The sequence below is a fragment of the Primulina eburnea genome, chromosome 15, assembly GCF_022965805.1.
Source record: "Primulina eburnea isolate SZY01 chromosome 15, ASM2296580v1, whole genome shotgun sequence".
NCBI lineage: Eukaryota > Viridiplantae > Streptophyta > Magnoliopsida > Lamiales > Gesneriaceae > Primulina > Primulina eburnea.
Window position 1 is genome coordinate 2,508,266 of NC_133115.1, and position 18,382 is coordinate 2,526,647.

At 37.5% G+C, this 18,382-nt stretch overlaps 2 protein-coding genes across 2 annotated transcripts; both read right to left on the reverse strand.

Moving 5' to 3' along the window:
• Positions 1-5,255: 5,255 nt before the first annotated feature.
• On the reverse strand, positions 5,256-5,970 carry LOC140815033 (small ribosomal subunit protein uS9-like). Its single transcript, XM_073174137.1, has one exon. It carries the CDS (start codon positions 5,884-5,886, stop codon positions 5,452-5,454), a length of 435 nt encoding a protein of 144 aa, XP_073030238.1. The 5' UTR covers positions 5,887-5,970; the 3' UTR covers positions 5,256-5,451.
• A 3,960-nt stretch (positions 5,971-9,930) lies between these two features.
• Positions 9,931-11,596, reverse strand: LOC140815153 (U-box domain-containing protein 26-like). Its single transcript, XM_073174270.1, has one exon. It carries the CDS (start codon positions 11,302-11,304, stop codon positions 10,078-10,080), a length of 1,227 nt encoding a protein of 408 aa, XP_073030371.1. The 5' UTR covers positions 11,305-11,596; the 3' UTR covers positions 9,931-10,077.
• Positions 11,597-18,382: the final 6,786 nt, after the last annotated feature.

An 18,382-nucleotide genomic window follows, 5' to 3' on the forward strand; every position in this document is an offset into this window, starting at 1 on the left:
AGATATTGTATATAAAATTTATTGCAGTTTTTTGACAATAACATATAATTTATCACATTAAATTCAAGCTTCCTCAACTTTATGTTATCATGGTCATACAATGAGACAGAATCAAATTATTTATAAGAAGTTTCATTTGAGACAGTCTCACAGATCTATATCAATCAACCGGTTGATCCAATCATATCTGCGATAAGAAGTAATATTTTTCATGAATTGAGTGATATCACAGATCTGTCTCACAAAATTATCTTATAAACAATTTCAAAAGAATTTTCTTGTTTATTTATATAATGATGTTGATAACTCATACGATCCAATTCTCATCGACGAAAATTTCAGGACTGCCCTAAACGTGTATCTAAGGATTGATATTTAATAGTATATACATTTATTGTAAATGTTCACCAATAAATAAACTTTAGACAAAAACTTGTGTGAGACGGTCTCACGGATCGTTTTTGTGAGACGGATATTTTATTTGGGTCATCAATGAAAAAATATTAATTTTATACTAAAAGTATTAATTTTTATTATGAATATGAGTATGATTGATCCGTCTCATAGATAAAGATTTAAAAGACCATCTCACAATAAACATACGGTGAACTCTATGCCACTACCATAAAAATAGGATCTCATAATTACTCTTCATGGACTACATCTTATACACAGGAGCAGGGAGCCACGTTCTTTATGCAGTGATACTACTGCACTAATTACTTTATTCAGTAAAATTTTGAAAAGAGAAATTTTCTATTCTTTACATGGACTCAATCCATATGAGTCAACCAATGGGAATTTAATTATTTTAGGAAAAAAAATTAAGTGAACTGCACTTGCTAATACTCCTAAAAGTGGTAACTTATCATGTCAAGTACTTTTCATATAGATTCTACGATATTTTTTTTTAAAATAAATGAAAATTATCACCATATGAATTTTGGAATAAAATTGAATATGATATGTGACATTGTTAGACATATCGAGTATGTTCTTAAAGACATATAATCTTGAAAATACAGTTACGCAATGTTTCCAGCCAATATATCATTTTCAAATACAAACTGAGCTAAGAGAAGGAAATATTTAAATTCCAGAATAATAATGAATATAAGGTTCATATATGAAACTTTTACAAAACATAAAACGATTTATTAAAATATACCAAAGAAACTAAACAAGAGAAGATTTTACCGAGATACCTTAAAAACATAAATTCATAAAAATCATCCATAAACGCCTTAAATGTCATTTCTCGACTAAGCAGGAAGAAGGACTACAACATGAACTTATTATTTCTTGGTTGCTCGAACCTTGTGTTTATTATTTTCTGGTTCATCTTTTTACCTTATTTTCTCACCAAAAACCCTAATAAAGTAGTTAAAATTATGAATAATAGGATTTTAAAATATTTCACTTAAATTATTTAATTATAAGGTATATTAAATAAATTGTAAGCATATTATTTGATGAACTATTTTTATGACATGATATACCTTATTTGTTTAATGATAATGTATGAGCCTGATCAATTAAATATTTTAATTGCTAAATATATATTATTTGACTTTATTAGACTCTACCAAATGAATGATAAATTCACATTCGTACATTTGAATATTCTTTTAAAAAAAAAAATTAGCCGGTGAGTAAATTATTCATTGATTTGGCAATGCATAACTGATTAATGTAGCATAGGTGAATGATTGATATTTAGTGATTAATGTACTTACCAATTTTTTTAAAAAAATTGTACTATATATCAATAAAATTGTACTCTATATCAATATAATTATATCCTTCAAAAGAAAGAGTGAGTTTCATGTGAGATCGTCTTACGGATCTTAATCTGTGAGGCGGGTCAACCCTACCCATATTCACAATAAAAAGTAATACTATTAGCATAAAAAGTAATACATTTTCATGGGTGACCCAAATAAGATATCCGTCTCACAAATACGACCCGTGAAACCGTCTCACACAAGTTTTTGCCTAAAAAAAATGTACTCTATATAAATATAATTATATCCTTAAAAAATATTTTCATAAAAAAATATTTCTTATCCAGCACTCTAGTATCCGCATTACACCATAATCAAAAAAAAATTTCCATTTATTTTAGGCTTCAAATCCATGAATTTCAAACGGATCTGAATGTTTAAAACAATTTATGTCGAATGGATTTCAAATATATCACTACATTAACTTATGTAAATGCGATTATGTTTATGATGAATTTTGAAATCCACCAACATAAATATTATTCCAAATTCACTTTCAAATCTCTCCCTCCAAATCAAAATTTTTCCACCAAACGCATTTACTAAGTACTATTACTAGTTTGGTCACCATAAATTATCATAAATACTCTATATTTGTTAGATATATAATTTTCATACAAAAATACTTAGCAAAACATTAACCTTGCGGCATAAACATCTCCCAACATGGGAGCTGCACTGGCTCTATTCTACTTAAAAGGATAAAAAATCTCACCCCTTTTGTGCGAATATTTCACTCTACCTCATGAGGTACTGTCCCATGAAAAGATCAAAGGTCCAAATGTAACCACACATTCTCAATACAATTATTAGAAGGAGAGTCCCCCAACCGTTCATAGTGCAGTTAAAATTTGATACACCATTACTACAAATTTTTAAGCGGAACACTCGATATTACTCATTAGCATAGACCAATCAACTAAGTACCTACCATTTGATTTCTTTGTGTTATACTTTCTTGTTCGAGCGTTACGAGAATTGTGAGGAAAACCATAGAAATGTTTCCTCTTACATTTTTTGTAGTAAAGAGAAAAAAAGCATATTTTAGGTTTTAAAATTCAACTACAAAATCAAAAGGGGTTTAAATTTTTTGTTGTTTCAATAATAATCCAATTACCAAACCGGAGTCGACAGAGTAATGAATCAGGTACACATAAAGCTGTTTGGAGGTCAAATTATGACATAGAAAGAGACTATACATAACCCCCAAAAACAGTAGATGTGTCTTGACCTCAAATAACTTGATTAGCACCCAACATTTAGAGAAAATAGCGAAGCTAAACTTGGTTAATGCAACTCACGATCCTTGCACCATGGCTCGTGAGTCATGATCGATTTGCATGTCAAAGCAAAATCTAAATTTTTTAAATCAATTAAGCTTAAGGTGCTGAAGATAGGTACGGCTGGGTGTTGGGGTCAATTTTTTTAGGTTCTTTTTTTCAAAAACATCGAGTTTGGGATTATACCCAAACCCGATATAGAAGACAAAAACTTGTGTGAGACGATCTCACGGATCGTATTTTGTGAGATAATCTCTTATTTGAGTCATCCATAAATTACTTTTTTATGCACTACTTTTTATTGTGTATATCGATAGAGTTGATCAGTATCATAGATAAAGATTCGTGAGACCATCTCACAAAAAAAACCTAATCGATATAAAAAGTTTGGGTAGTATTTTCTTATCCAATCGGTTGCACTATTTTAAAAACTCCGAAAATCAGAATGAAAACTATAGGACATTTCGACTTGTGGACTAGGCATCTTATTTTTAAGAGATTGATAATAGTAACTTCCCCGATCCATTCCGAATAGATTTTGTATCTGAGAACTGAAAGCATATATTCGTATTGGTTATCTTTTTTTTCAAAAACATCAAGTTCGGGTGATAAAACCCAATATTAAAAATTTGTGTAGCAAGAAAAAAGTTCAATAAAAAATATAAATAGTAGTAAGCTCCACCATGCTTTCTATTTCTGAGTGTGTAACCCAAATTTAATTGCATCGATGACGCAGTCACAGGGATTATTACAATTTACATGCCCCATCTGGTGAGCATCCAAGTTTTATTTGGTGTGGACTTCATCAAGTGTAGCACACCCAGAACAAACATTTGTCGACGAGCTCGACACGAGAAAATATATTGGGTGGAAGAGAGGAAACGAGTGCCCAACTCGTTGCAACCAAAATTTATTAGGTATCTGATAGTCGGGTACAAAAAACATTACGACAGGCAGAAAATTGACCTCTACCTAGACATATGGTGTATCCAAACCCAAACACCCAAAGCCACAAAACCATATTCGACAGAGATCTCCAACAGAAACAGAGTTTCACCCACGTTATTTCAACCAATCTGAAGCTTATGACAAACTCAAAGTAATTTAGACTTCTATACCACTAGCAATTCATTTCAGAGATACTGAGCCAAAAATCTCATATATTTTGATATTTGTTGCTGAAATTCCGAATAAAAAATAATAAACTAATACCCCGTGTGTCTTACAAAATCTCGTGATGAATGATTTAGCTCTAATCAATTCTTTACCAAACATTTCGGATATATAGCATATGGAGTTTTAGCTACTTGATTCTGTTTCCGTCTGAGTTTTCCCATTTACATCCCCCCTACTTCCAAGTATCAATGGCACGGTAGAGATTGTGAGAAAACTAAGCCTACCCCAAAAAAGAGGAATAACAGCCCAAAAATGATAAATAAGATCCACGGCACTTCGAAATCAACCAGGATCAAATGGGCAATGTATTATTCTGTGTGAAAATAAACGTGGGAGATCTTTCTCACGGACAAATTGATTATTGATCAATAGAAACCATCTTTGATAAACTCTCAATGATTACAAAGAAATTTAAAATAAGAAAGTGGGCAACACATTCTCCATACTGTGAAAGACCATAACAAATTTAAGGAACCCGATTCAAAGGAGGCAGAGAACCGGGGGTTGGGATGGGCTTAGCTAATCAAATTCCAAGTTGGCAAAACCTAAATTTCGAAATTTGAAGATTTTTTCCAAGCATGAGAAGAAAAGCATTTATCACAGGTTCGTCAAGATAGGAGAAAACCACTAGGAGATTAAAATTACCCTATCCATATGCTACCTCATAAAAGTTCGCAAATATTAGAAAGGTCTATTTCACATATGAAATGAAGTTCTAAGCATTGAGAGTCTAGTTACAATGTTAAATACCCACAAAATGCAGATAATTAAAGAGCACAACAGGTTCAGATGACAATTGGATTCGATACTATAACTTGAAGGGAATGTTATGCAGAACAACACCACAACTCCACACAACTTTTGCCTATCTTTGGTTTTCCTCGAATCCTTGAACCCAAGGTAATCAACATCAGTATTTCAGCATCAAATCCCAAAAGTCCAAAACATATAGAAACAGAGGGGCCATGGACCAAACATCAAAGATTCAAAACACACAATTAACAGAACAAGGATATAAGACAAACAGGAGACTTCATTAGAAACTATGAACTAAAGGCGTCTTAAAACAACACCCATACAATCCTTTCTCGTAAAAATAAAACAAACTGTAAAATACCCAAAACATGACAAGAGCAATATCTCAATTTCATCGCAAAAGTAACGCAGTAACAGAATATTATGATGTAAAATGCATAAGAACTACCAACATTTCAACGGTAGGATTTCTGGAACCTCGCACGAGCACCGCGTCCACCAAACTTCTTCGGCTCACAGCGCCTTGGATCAGCCACAAGTAAAGTCCTGTCGTACCTCACGAGAATATCCTTGATCTCCTTCTTTGACTGCTCGTCCACGTACTTCTGATAGAATGCAACAAGCGCTTTCGCGATGGACTGGCGTATGGCGTAAATCTGAGAAGTGTGGCCGCCTCCTTTAACGCGGATGCGCATGTCGACACCGGCGAAGCGCTGGCGCCCGAGTAGAAGGACCGGTTCGAACGCCTTGTAGCGGAGTATTTCTGGTTGGACGAGCTCGATCGGAACACCGTTGATCTTGATCAAGCCGCGGCCGCGCTTGCAGTGTGTGACTGCTACAGCTGTTTTCTTACGGCCGAAGCACTGGACGGATTCGGTTGGCGCCGCCATGGTTTAGACAGAGAATCTACTAGCTACTCTCTAGCTGCGGCGGAGGGAAATTCAGTGGTGGTGGTGGTCTAACAAATGGAAGTGTCCACTAGGGTTTTATTCATTGTGTGAAATACTTATATTTGGGCCTTATATTGATGGATCAAATATATTGGCCCTTTAAGAATATTAGTTTGGGCCCAAAATTTTAGTCAAATATTCAGCCCGTCTTCATTCATTTAAAAAGTCCTCGAGTTTGATATGATAATAGTACAAACATGTTAAGAAGTGAGATGAAGTTGGAGAGATGTTAGCACTAACAATTTTATCTCATAGACTGAGATATATTGCAGAATGACATTCCAACGATTTCAAATCATGGCATTCCATAATTACGGACCCGAAATCGACACGTGTAACGAGGTATATGGGCAGATGATATTGGTGCAAGAACACGGACAGAACCCCTTATCCTCTAAATCCAATTACATTGCTCGGGTTAAGCTGAGAGTCCGAGTAAACTCAAGCATGTGCTGGTTTGATCAGCTTCTTTGGCATCACAAACCCAATGATGGTTTATAAAATAGCACTTCCTTCCTATGTGTTGATTCTTACCTCGACTTCCTTTATCTTTTCCACACATCCTCGTCCCGAGTTTTAGGATGATTCGATGACCCAGACGCTTCCCATAGTGCATGTACGTGTTTCATGCTCATGTAAGTTTCCAACTTCTATACTTTTTAATAGTAATTAAAATCGCAATGTTTATTTAAAATCGCAATGTTTATTTTTTTACAAGTTTAATTATTTATATTATTAAATTTGAGTTTAATTATGCAGGTTTCAAATTTATGTAATCTTCAAAAGATTGCAATTGTATGTATAGTTTTTTTTTCCATAATAACTAATCTCTTTTTTTCGTTTCAAGCACTCAATTGCCCTCTTCTCTTGCATAGTCTCGCGGCTCAAAATAAGCACAGTTTGGATTTTGCATGTAAAATTCGATGAATCAACCTTGAGATAATTATTGAGATTTAGTAAATAGGAGACCCGATGACTCTACCAACCACCAAGACATTTAATATTTTAGAGGTATCTTAAATAATATAACACTCCAAAACACATAAGACATCCATAGGTTGGCAACAAAGAAATCAATAACTCTTGAAAATATTGCTGATTAAATCTTAAAATATTTTCTCGCGAATATATTAAATCGTACTTGATGTGATCTCGCTGAACTGGGTGAACTAGATCAGGAGCTTCAACGGATCAAATCAACAATTTATAGTTTTTGAGAACTTTGAGTGAAGATAATGGCTGTGATAACACCTGCAAACAATCAAAAGGACTTGTGAATGGGTGTCGGAAGGGTGTTTGACGTAGCCACTCCGATGCTAAAGTCAGCAGGTTGAAGATGAACACAAGCAATATTTGAGAGAAAATATGTATAATGCTTAAAGTTCAAAGATTTCAGAATCAGTAAATGACAAGTATACCTGTTATTTATAGTAGAAAATGAGGTAGATACCTCGATTCCAGTGCCACCTACTAAGTATGGGAAGTCGGTTGCCCATACTCTAGCTTCAAATGGCTTCTAGGACACTCCAAGCCCAAGTTTTTCTGGCAGATTTAGACGGCATGTATCAATCATACTCGAGTATGGTGCAATTCTCGAGGTAGTCCGGGTAGTAGAGTTCCCGGGTGGTTGGTAGAGAGCCCGGGTTTATGATGATTGCCCGGGAAAAGCCGCAGCGCCCGGGAAGAGAAGATTTACCCGGGTCCTCAGGAAAGTAAGTGGCTTATCGAGATTTGATCTGGGCTATCCAAGTAAAAATCGGGTTGACGAGGACCCGGATCTTTATTGGGGTATCAGTACTTGAGAACAATATTCACCTACGTAGTGCTTGGATCGATGAATTTCAAATACATGGATTTTTTTTAATGGACAAAATTGAAGTGAATTTCATCTCAAATTATCTAATTTCAATAATAATTGTTTCATTTGAAATAAGTCATTCAATTATTTCAACAAATGAAGTCTCTTCTTTCAAATCAAATACATTGATTCATGATAGGTCTCTTCTGAGACGGTCTCACGAATCTTTATCTGTGAGACAGGTCAATTCTACCGATATTCACAATAAAAAGTAATACTCTTAACATAAAAATCAATAATTTTTCATGGATGACTCAAATAAGAGATATGTCTCACAAAATGTTATCCATAAAATCGTCTCAGACAAATTTTTGTCATGATTCAGATACTTATTTTCATTTCGTTGCTCACATATAGACACAACTAAGCACATGATGGTGTCATTTAATAATATATATGATATGTATGTATATTTATGTAAATATATAAACCATGGGCCACACTTGGTTGAGAACATGTCATCGTATTCCTAATAGTCCGTTTGTGCGCATGCGCCCCCATACCCCAACAACATTATTCTGGTCAAAGCAAGCTCAGCCATAAAAATATTTGCCTAATCAATCCTCTCATCTGATGTTCCTATTCTAATTATTACACAACCCGTGAATTTATTGATGATATAAAAAATTTCATGTATTTTGGGTTCGATATGATGAGTAAAATATTATAATGTTCCTGGAAGTTTTAGGTTATCAAAGCATAGACGTCTGGGTCAGGAGGTTACTAATCTGAATATGACCGAGTTAATTATAGACGAACAAACATTAGAAGACACCGTAAGTGTTTCTAACAATTTATGAATTTGAACGGTATATCTAGGGGTGGGTATAGTTTGGTTAAAACCAAAATAACCGACAGAACCGAAAAATTCGATTTAAATGGTTCGGTTTTTATCGGTTTTTCGGCCGGTTACGGTTTCAAAATTAAAAAAATCGGTTTTTCGGTTCGGTTTACGGTTTTGATTCCCAGAAAATCGAAATAACCGAATCGGTCATATTATATTTAAATATAGGGCTTTTTGTATAATGGGCTAATAAATGGGCCTTAGTCATGTGACAAACCCAATATTGACAATTGAAATTTCAAATTGTTATTGAAGCTCGTATTATTAAATGTATTGAGATTTGAGATGCAAAATCTATGTGCATTTTGGAGTTGAAAATTGAAATTTAATGACTGTGTATCCTTTTATTGAAGAGCTACGGTTTGAAATTGTATTTCAAATTGTTATTGAAACTTAGATTGTTAAGTCATAAGTGTATTGTAATCGTATATGTTCTACTCATCTACTATCATTGTTTCTTTTATATGTGTTAAGCATCAAGTGATGCATAATTTTATTTCTTAACAAAATATTATAAAACCGTATATAACTGAACCGTATTACAAAAAAAACCTGACCGAACCGTAATAAAATGGTTTGGGTTTGGACCAGATATATTCAAAATCGAAAACCAAAAAACCGAACTATTATAGAGAAAAATCGGACCGAACCGACCGACGCCCACCCCTAGGTATATCCCCACTTCTTTTAGATTCTTTTCTTATCACATAAGATTTATTCTAGAGTTTTATTTCTTAAAAAAATATTATAAAACCGCATATAATCGACCATATAACCGAATCATATTACAAAAAAAAAAACGGACCGAACCGTAATAAAATGGTTTGGTTTTGGTCCAGATATATTCAAAATCGAAAACCGAAAAACCGAACTATTATAGAGAAAAACCAGACCGAACCGACCGACGTCCACCCCTAGATATATCTCCACTTTCTCTAGATTCTTTTCTTATCACAGAAGATTAATTCAAGAGTTTTATATGTCTATGACTTTATTCACCGTCATACTTGTCTGAGTTCGGGTTGGTACATATTTGGAACGGTGGATCGGTTATCACGAACTAAACTGCTTGACATGCTCTTTATCGAGGAATCACTTCGAGTCGGCGCTCTCATAATTTGGCCGAACAAGCACCTCCACACAAGCATTTTATTTTATCAAGGTATAGATATACGTTATATCTTATGTTTACTCAACTTTAGAATGGGAAAAAAAAGAGTAAATGAACAAATCCATGTCTCCTAGCATAAGACGTCAACTCAAAATGTGAAGTTTGAAGAAATCTTAAATTGATTATTACAATTATTTTCACAACTCAAAAATATTTACCATAAAAGATAAAATAGGCATAATAATGTTTAAAATTCATAAATACAAAAATAATAAAATAAATACATATACAGTTGACTCATAGTTGTGCGACGTCGCTTCAGGGGAAAGTATCCGAATTGGCAATGGAGTCATCAGGCCATGAGTCCCGCAGTAACTTCAGCAGCGTCTGAGCTTTACGCTTCGCCCTCGCCGTGCAATCACTCTGAACCAGCAGCACCATCTGACTCAACACGCCGGCGGCAACGGCGTCGTTTTGAGCACTCTCCGACGCCGTGCACAGCGACAGAAGTGCCCCGGTGGCGTACTCCGTGGCACGGCCAGAGATCTTCAGTATAATCTTCACCAGCAATTGCACCGCCATCTCATTTGATGCAAACGCGGCACAACCGGATGGAACACGGCAGAGGAGCTCCACCGTCGCCAGCGCTCTCTCCGCGTCGCATTTATCGAACACTGCCAGCTTGTCTACCAGGACGTCCACTGCACCAGCTGCCAACGCCTTGTGGCGGTGCTGCTTCACCAGGCACAGAGCGAACAACGCTTTGATTCCGATTTTAAGCGCCCTAGGATACGCTCGTGGATGAGTTAAGATAGAGATCATACCTTCGAACACCTCTCCTGAATCGCTGATCTGCGATCGGAGCTCCGGCGACCTTACCCCTGTCACAACATTCTCTATAATGGCCGCCGAGTTTACTCGAATTTCAATCGATGAATGGAACAGTAAATTCACCAGATATCCCATCCGACTAGAATCGGCTGCTACGTACGTGCACTCAGCCTCGGATAGCGTGAACATCGATAGAACCGCGAGCGATTCGTGACTCAAATCGGATAAATCCGACCGAAGATTAGCAAACACCATATAAAGCAAAACCTCTCGAGCATTAGCAGCAGCAATGACCGCCCGGTTCTTATCCGAGTCACAAGCCAGTCCTCCGAGCTTCCTCAAAGCAGAAACCCTCACCCCAAACAACGCCGATCCAGACGACGCCTGTTTCAGCAAAGATCGAACCAAATCCGGGTCCGCCGGCTGCTTCGGCGTGGGTATCCGTTCCACCCCAAAGGATCGGTTCGCCACGCACCAATCCTGAATCAACCGCCGGAGAGTATGATTCGGGATAAGCGTGAAATCCGTGAGCAGGACCCGGGTAACCGGACACGTGGTATTACCGGTCGCCACCCATGATTCGATGCTGGAACGGTCGTACGTCTGACCTGTACAAACGGTAACCGGGTCACTCATCAGCTCTAAAGAAATCGGGCACCTGAAGTAAGACGGAATCTGCACGCCTACATTCAATGGCTCCAAACCCACAGGCATGTCTCTTCTCTGCTATACTGTTTTGTGTACTAAACCAAATTTCTCTTCGACCAAAAAAAAAAATCACAAATCAAGAAATATAAAGATGGACAAGAAGTAGAGAGGCAGCGAGAGAAGAATTAATGCTAAAAATGAGTGGGGGGCTCCAAATTCTCTTTCGTCTTTGTTGGGTGGTGGGACTATTGGATTTTGATTATATATTTTATAAAGAAATTGGGACAAAGGGACATTTTCTCAGTTTTTATTCTGACCAATTTGTACTACATGTATCCATCCACCACACGTGTGGTTCTTTACTCTGCCATGGTTGGTTTAAGGTCGGGTGGGGTAGGGCTGGTCAAAGGGAATTTGGTGAGTGGGGACTGGGTGGGTGTGTGGCCTCCGGCTCCACCTCTCTAACTCCTGTTTGCATGTACACTGATTGAAATGGTTATAAATAAAATGGAATTTTATCGTTTTGAGGTTGATTGTGTTACCTCTTCTGTTCTTGCCTGGTTTGGTTGGCCCATTTTGCTGTATTCTTCTTGTTCCCACATTTCAATTCATGGAGATGGAAGCCAAGTGGTTAGAATTTTTTCATATTAGGTAAACGATTATTCACCTTACCCACTCCACCTTCTGCATGAACTACCTAATATCATATAGGCAGCCATTAAACTCACGACAAAAACTTGTGTAAGACGTTCTCACTGATCGTATTTTGTGAGACATATCTTTTATTTTAGTCATACATGAAAAAATATTAGTTTTATGCTGAGAATATTACTTTTTATTGTCATTATCGGTAGGATTGACTCGTCTTACAGATAAACATTCGTGAGACCGTCTCACAAGAGACCTACTCTAAACTCAAGCACGGCACAATTATTGAATGTGGTTAGATAAAATACCGGTGGTCAAGGTTGTGACTCGTGAGGCTGAAAATGACCCAATTTCTGATGTTATTAGGACTGTTCTTTGACCTGTGAGTGGGGTGTACTATTCAACTATTGTACATATTTAATTGCATGTTACAAATATAATAACTAATCTATGTATGGTATGACCAACGCCATTAATAAGTTGAAAACAAAACCTACCAGACTTCAATAGATTATAATTTTTAGTATAAGAACAAAAATGGTAACTGAAAAATTATTATTTAATTGGAGTTACTTTTTGTGGCGATGATAAACTATCAGATTAACGGAATAACATACAAACCATGTATGAGAAAAAGTGGATAGGAATTATAAAATCTATGTTCAACTATTAATTTCACCAATTCGGACAGTCCTATTACTTAATTGGAGTAATACTGATTTGAATGAAGGACCTTAGACTTTTAAATTTTGGGTTAATTAGGACTCAACCTCTAAGTCCAAACATGTGTTATGATTCGGTCACCGTGTCAGAATTACGTACATCATTTGATTCAGTTGATACTGAAAATTTGTATATATGTGCTTTATAATCTCAATTATTTATATATATTTATTGTTTTTATTTTTGTGTCTTGCATATGACATAAATGATATACTCAATTAAAATTTATTGATATCCAAAACTCATAAATTATGTCACAATTTCAACTATTTGTACCTATTTGGACAAAAATATATATCATGAAGTTCAAATGGTAAAAGAAAATGCAGAGTCCGAGAGATCAAACTAAGTCATATTTGGAGAAGGTTCGACACTATTTTTGAGGTAGTGCCTCCATAGGATTTGGGTCGTTGATTTTAAAAAAATTGATGGATCACATGTATATGTGTATATCTTTGATCTTTTCGTAGAAACACGGTCCTACAAAGTAGGAATAAATCTTCCCATATTTGATGTCAATTAGTGAATCTCGAGATGCTCTCAAATTTAGGGAAGGCGGAAGGCATGGTTTTGTCGGTAGTCAACCCGGTAAGATATTGCCACCACAGCTTATTAGCCTTTTCTTTTGGCTCCCAATGGCGCACGTGAAAGTCACTGCTCCTTCGCACGTGCTCTCCAGCTAAGCCACATCAGTACTAGGAAATTATACTAGCATCGTATTTATTTATTGTATCCCAAAAAATATTTTTTAAATATAAAAAAACTATGAAGAATTAATTTTACACAATTTCCAATGATATTTAAATGAAATGGTATTTATTATGGTAAATGAATTCTATTCCAGGTGTAGTCTAATATGCATAAAAATTGCCTTAGTCGACGTACGTGGGAGGGACCATCTCTTATATATATATATATATATATATATATATATATTCCCATTTCAAACAAAGAAATCAAACACGAGATTTCATGTCTGTATTGTTTCCAAACAAACATAATGGAACATTCATTTGGGTACGTTTGAGGTGAAAAGAAAGTTATCTGCTTTAGTTCAATAATTAACGTTTGGAAGATACATTAAATATATGGAAAATATCAGGTCTACAAAAGGTGAAAACAAAAAAAGAGGAAAAATTTTTTCTCTCCCTATGATAGAATTGGTATTCCTTGCTCTTATTCATTCACCCATAGGTAATATATATAATCTTTACAAACTAAAATTATGGCTAATATTATGGCTACAAATCAGCTAATATTATGGCTACAAATCAGATATATATATATACAGAATATACATATTCTAGAAATAAAAGATTATTGGGATATTTTAATCTTAACACCCCCATCAAGTTGGAGCATGAAGATCACAAATGCCCAACTTGCCAAGTAGATACAAGAACTGGCGTTTTCCAAGAGCCTTGGTGAATATGTCGGCAAGCCGATCCTCAGTAGACACATGATACGTAGAAATAATACCGTCGCGGATAGCATCACGGACATAATGACAATCAACTTCAATATGCTTTGTACGCTCATGGAAGACGGGATTTTGAGCAATGTAGAGTGCCGACTGACTATCACAGTATAAGCGCATGGCTGGCGAATGCGTGACACCAAACTTGAAAGCAAAGCTTTGAGCCATTTCAACTCTGAAGCGACTGCGGCCATGGAGCGATACTCGGCTTCTGCAGAAGACCGGGACACCGTATGTTGTTTCTTGGTTTTCCAAGAAATCGGAGAAGATCCGAGAAACACTATCCAACCAGTAAGAGACCGTCTAGTCAAAGGACACGTAGCCCAATCTGAATCACACCAACCTGTTAGAGATAACTCACAATCGGTGCGAAGAAGAATGCCTTGACCCGGACACCCTTTTAAGTAACGGACCGTACGGAGCGCCGCATCCCAATGATCCTGACGAGGGTGTTGCATAAACTGAGCCAAGATATGAACTGTATAAACCAAGTCAGGACGGGTGGAGGATAAGTAAATGAGACGACCCACAAGTCGTCTATACCGTTCAGGATCGACGAGCAAAGGGCCTTTGGCGAGAGCCAATGTGTGATTCTGCTCGATTGGAAAGCCAACGGGACGTGACCCCAATAAGTCAATTTCAGCAATAATATCAAGAGTGTATTTTCGTTGACACAAGAAGATGCCCTCTGAATTACGAGCAACCTCAATACCAAGAAAATACTTTAGGACACCCAAATCTTTCATATGGAAACACTCATGCAAATATGCCTTGAAATGGTCAATAGCGGAAGCATCATTACCAGAAATGATGAGATCATCAACGTACACAAGAACATTAAGTTGAACCGATCCTTGATGTAGAGTAAACAGAGAATAATCTGAATAAGATTGAAGGAAACCATAGGTCTTCAAAGAAGCAGCTAGCTTAGCAAACCAACACCGCGGAGCCTGTCGTAGACCATACAAAGACTTCTTAAGACGACACACTAAGCCAGGAGTGCGAACGTTGAAGCCAGGAGGAAGTTTCATGTAAACTTCTTCATCAAGATCACCATGCAGAAACGCATTATGAACATCCATCTGATGCAAAGTCCAATTCTTTACCGCTGCAACTGCTAAGAAGGCACGAACAGTGACCATTTTCGCAACTGGAGCAAAAGTTTCGTTATAATCAACCCCTCAACTTGACGGTTGCCGAAAACAACCAGACGGGCCTTAAGACGCTCTATTTGCCCATCTGCATGGTATTTAATTTTGTATACCCATTTAGAACCAAGAGCCTTTTTATGAGGAGGCAAAACTGCCATTTCCCAAGTGCCATTAGATTCTAAAGCATCAATTTCTTTCTGCATAGCCTAGCGCCAACCTTCATGTTGCATAGCTTCTTTAAAAGAACGTGGCTCAATGCCCTCAGTGATAGCTGCAAGGAAAGCACGGTGTCGTGGAGAAAACTTATTACAATTCACATAATGTGCTATAGGATAAGAGGTACCTGAGGAGCTAGTAGAGGACGGTGAACACTAGATGGACTCGAAGTTTGAACAGTGTGGGTAACAAAGTCACGAAGAAGAACAGAGGGACGCTTATCCCGCAACCCGCGCCCCAAGGCATCGGCACATGTAGGAGGAGACGAAAGTGCAGGGGGCACGGGAGGCAATGTGGGTTCCAATACAGTATCAGTCCCAATCGCAGGGGCTGTGGGGTCATCAACCAAAACAGATTCCAAGTCATCCAAAAGAGCAACATCAATCCCCACATTAGAATCAGGCGGCGACGAGGAAGAAGCAGACACTTGAGAAGTAGAGACAGTCTGGTAGGGAAATTCATTTTCATGAAACTTTACATATCTGGAAACAAAGATGTTACCTGTCTGAATGTCATACAGTTTCCACCCTTTCTTCCCATGTGGATAACCAATAAAAATACACTTCCTACTTCGAGGAGCAAATTTATTACCTTTGGCCTTTTGATTGTGTGCAAAAGCTAAACAACCAAAAACCTTAAGTTCATCAAAATCGGGTGCCTTGCCAAAGAGAATTTCAAAAGGAGTTTTATTTTGGAGCAAGCCAGACGGAGTTCTGTTAATGAGATACACCGCACCAAGCACACATTCCCCCCAAAAAGTAATAGGAAGATTGCCTTGAAACATCAAAGCACGACCCACATTAAGAATATGTTGATGTTTGCGTTCCACACGACCATTTTGTTGAGGAGTCCCAACGTAAGATGTTTGAAAAATAATGCCATGTGTATCAAAATAATCCAACATACATTTAAACTCCGTACCATTGTCACTGCGTATTAATTTGACATGTGTTTCAAACTGGCGGGCAATCATAGAAAGAAACGAACAAAAAACTTGATAAACTTGTGTTTTTGAATGCAATAAATAAACCCATACAGCTCTTGAAAAATCATCCACCAAAGTCAAAAAATAACGTGCTCCACATGAAGAGGATATAGTGTTCGGGCCCCATAAATCACAGTGAATGAGTTCAAAAATTCGGCTGGCTTTACTATCACTAACAGGGAAACTATCACGTTTATGTTTTGCTTGAGGACAAACATCACATGCTTTATTCAATTTCTTTCTAGATGTACTGGAAGAAATAGCCGGAACTAACTTGACTACTCTATCTGACGGATGCCCCAGACGACGATGCCACAACTCAAAATCCGAAATCTCTGGAACCGTTACCACACACACTGTAGGAATCCGCCGAAAATAATAGAGTCCATCCTTACGTTCACCGGCTCCAATCACACTCCCCGAGCGTAGGTCCTGTATAGCACATAAAGAAGCAGTGAATTGTAAAATACATTTAGAATCATCAATTAGTTGTGACACCGAGATTAAGTTGAAATGGAACTGTGGTACAAATAAAACATTCTCAAGTATCAACCCATCAGTCAACAAAACGCGGCCCGCCTTAGTAGCAATGGCATGTGCGCCGTTAGGTAACCCAACAGAACATTGTGGAATATGATGAGTGTCTGTCAAACATGATTCAATGCCAGTAACATGGTGAGAAGCACCAGTATCAATAATCCAAGAAAAGGAAGAGAGCTCACCCATCATCTGATCATGCTGGCGAGTATTTATCATATTTAATAAAATCTGAACCTGTTCCGGTTTTAAATCATGCATAGAGAGGCCAGGAGACTCATGAGATGAATCCACTGGAACGCTCCCCCCACCTGTCACATCATTGGAAGCCACGACCATGGCAGCCGCGGCTTTAGGTCGACCACGAGGAGCATTTGGAGGAGCCGCAAGAGATGGTTGTGCATTGGGCCGTGCACGGCCTTGGACTCCACGGTTCCGATCTTCCCACCAATCCGGATATCCATGAATTTTGAAACAAGAATCGTTATCATGACCCGATCGCTTACAAGCAGAGCAATACAATTTGGATTTATCAAGACGGGTAAAACGAGCCTTGGGTTGTGCAGTTTGGAGAGCAAATGCATGGATTTCCTCCTTGTCCGCTCTATCTCGAGCAATACCCCGAGACTTTTCTTCCTGTAGGCATGCTTGATACACACGATCGAGATCAGGTAAAGGAGAGGTGGACAACAAATTCGAGCGTACCGTTGCATATAACTCATCGTTAATGCCAATGAGAAATTGATGGAGTTTCTTCTCCTCCCGATCCGCAGCGAATCGACCAGCAACATCACAGGTACAATTACCACATTCACACGCATGGAGAGGCTTGAGACGATCCAATTCATCATACAATCCCATCTAACGAGTATAATAATCATCAATAGACATATTCGAAATTTGCCTACAGTTGGTAATATAGGCCCTCAATTTTTGAAGACGAGGACCGTTGGCCACGCAAAAACGCTTCTCAAGATAATCCCAAAGGCGTTTTGCTTCATCATGAAAAGGAATGGAGGCGGCCAATTTCGGATCAAGAGTCCGCGTGATCCATGAGACAAGCATAGAATTGACAGTGTCCCAATCGAGTTGTTTCTTCTTCTCCGTCGGTTTGGTGATTGTCCCATCAACAAACACAAACTTTCGACGAGCTTTCAAAGACAGCTTAATTGCACGAGCCCAGGCAATATAATTTTCAGTAGAGAGGATCACGTGTGTGATCATATTTCCAGGTTGATCTCCAGACCCAAGATAATAGGGAGAGTTGGGATCGATTTTGCCGTCATCGTCCATGATGAGAAGAATCGGAGAAAGAGGCTGAGTATGATAGCTGAAGAAATCGAAAAAGAGGAAAAAAAAAATTGGTAAGAGCTTGCTAGGCTGCTAGGGCTCTGATACCATGATAGA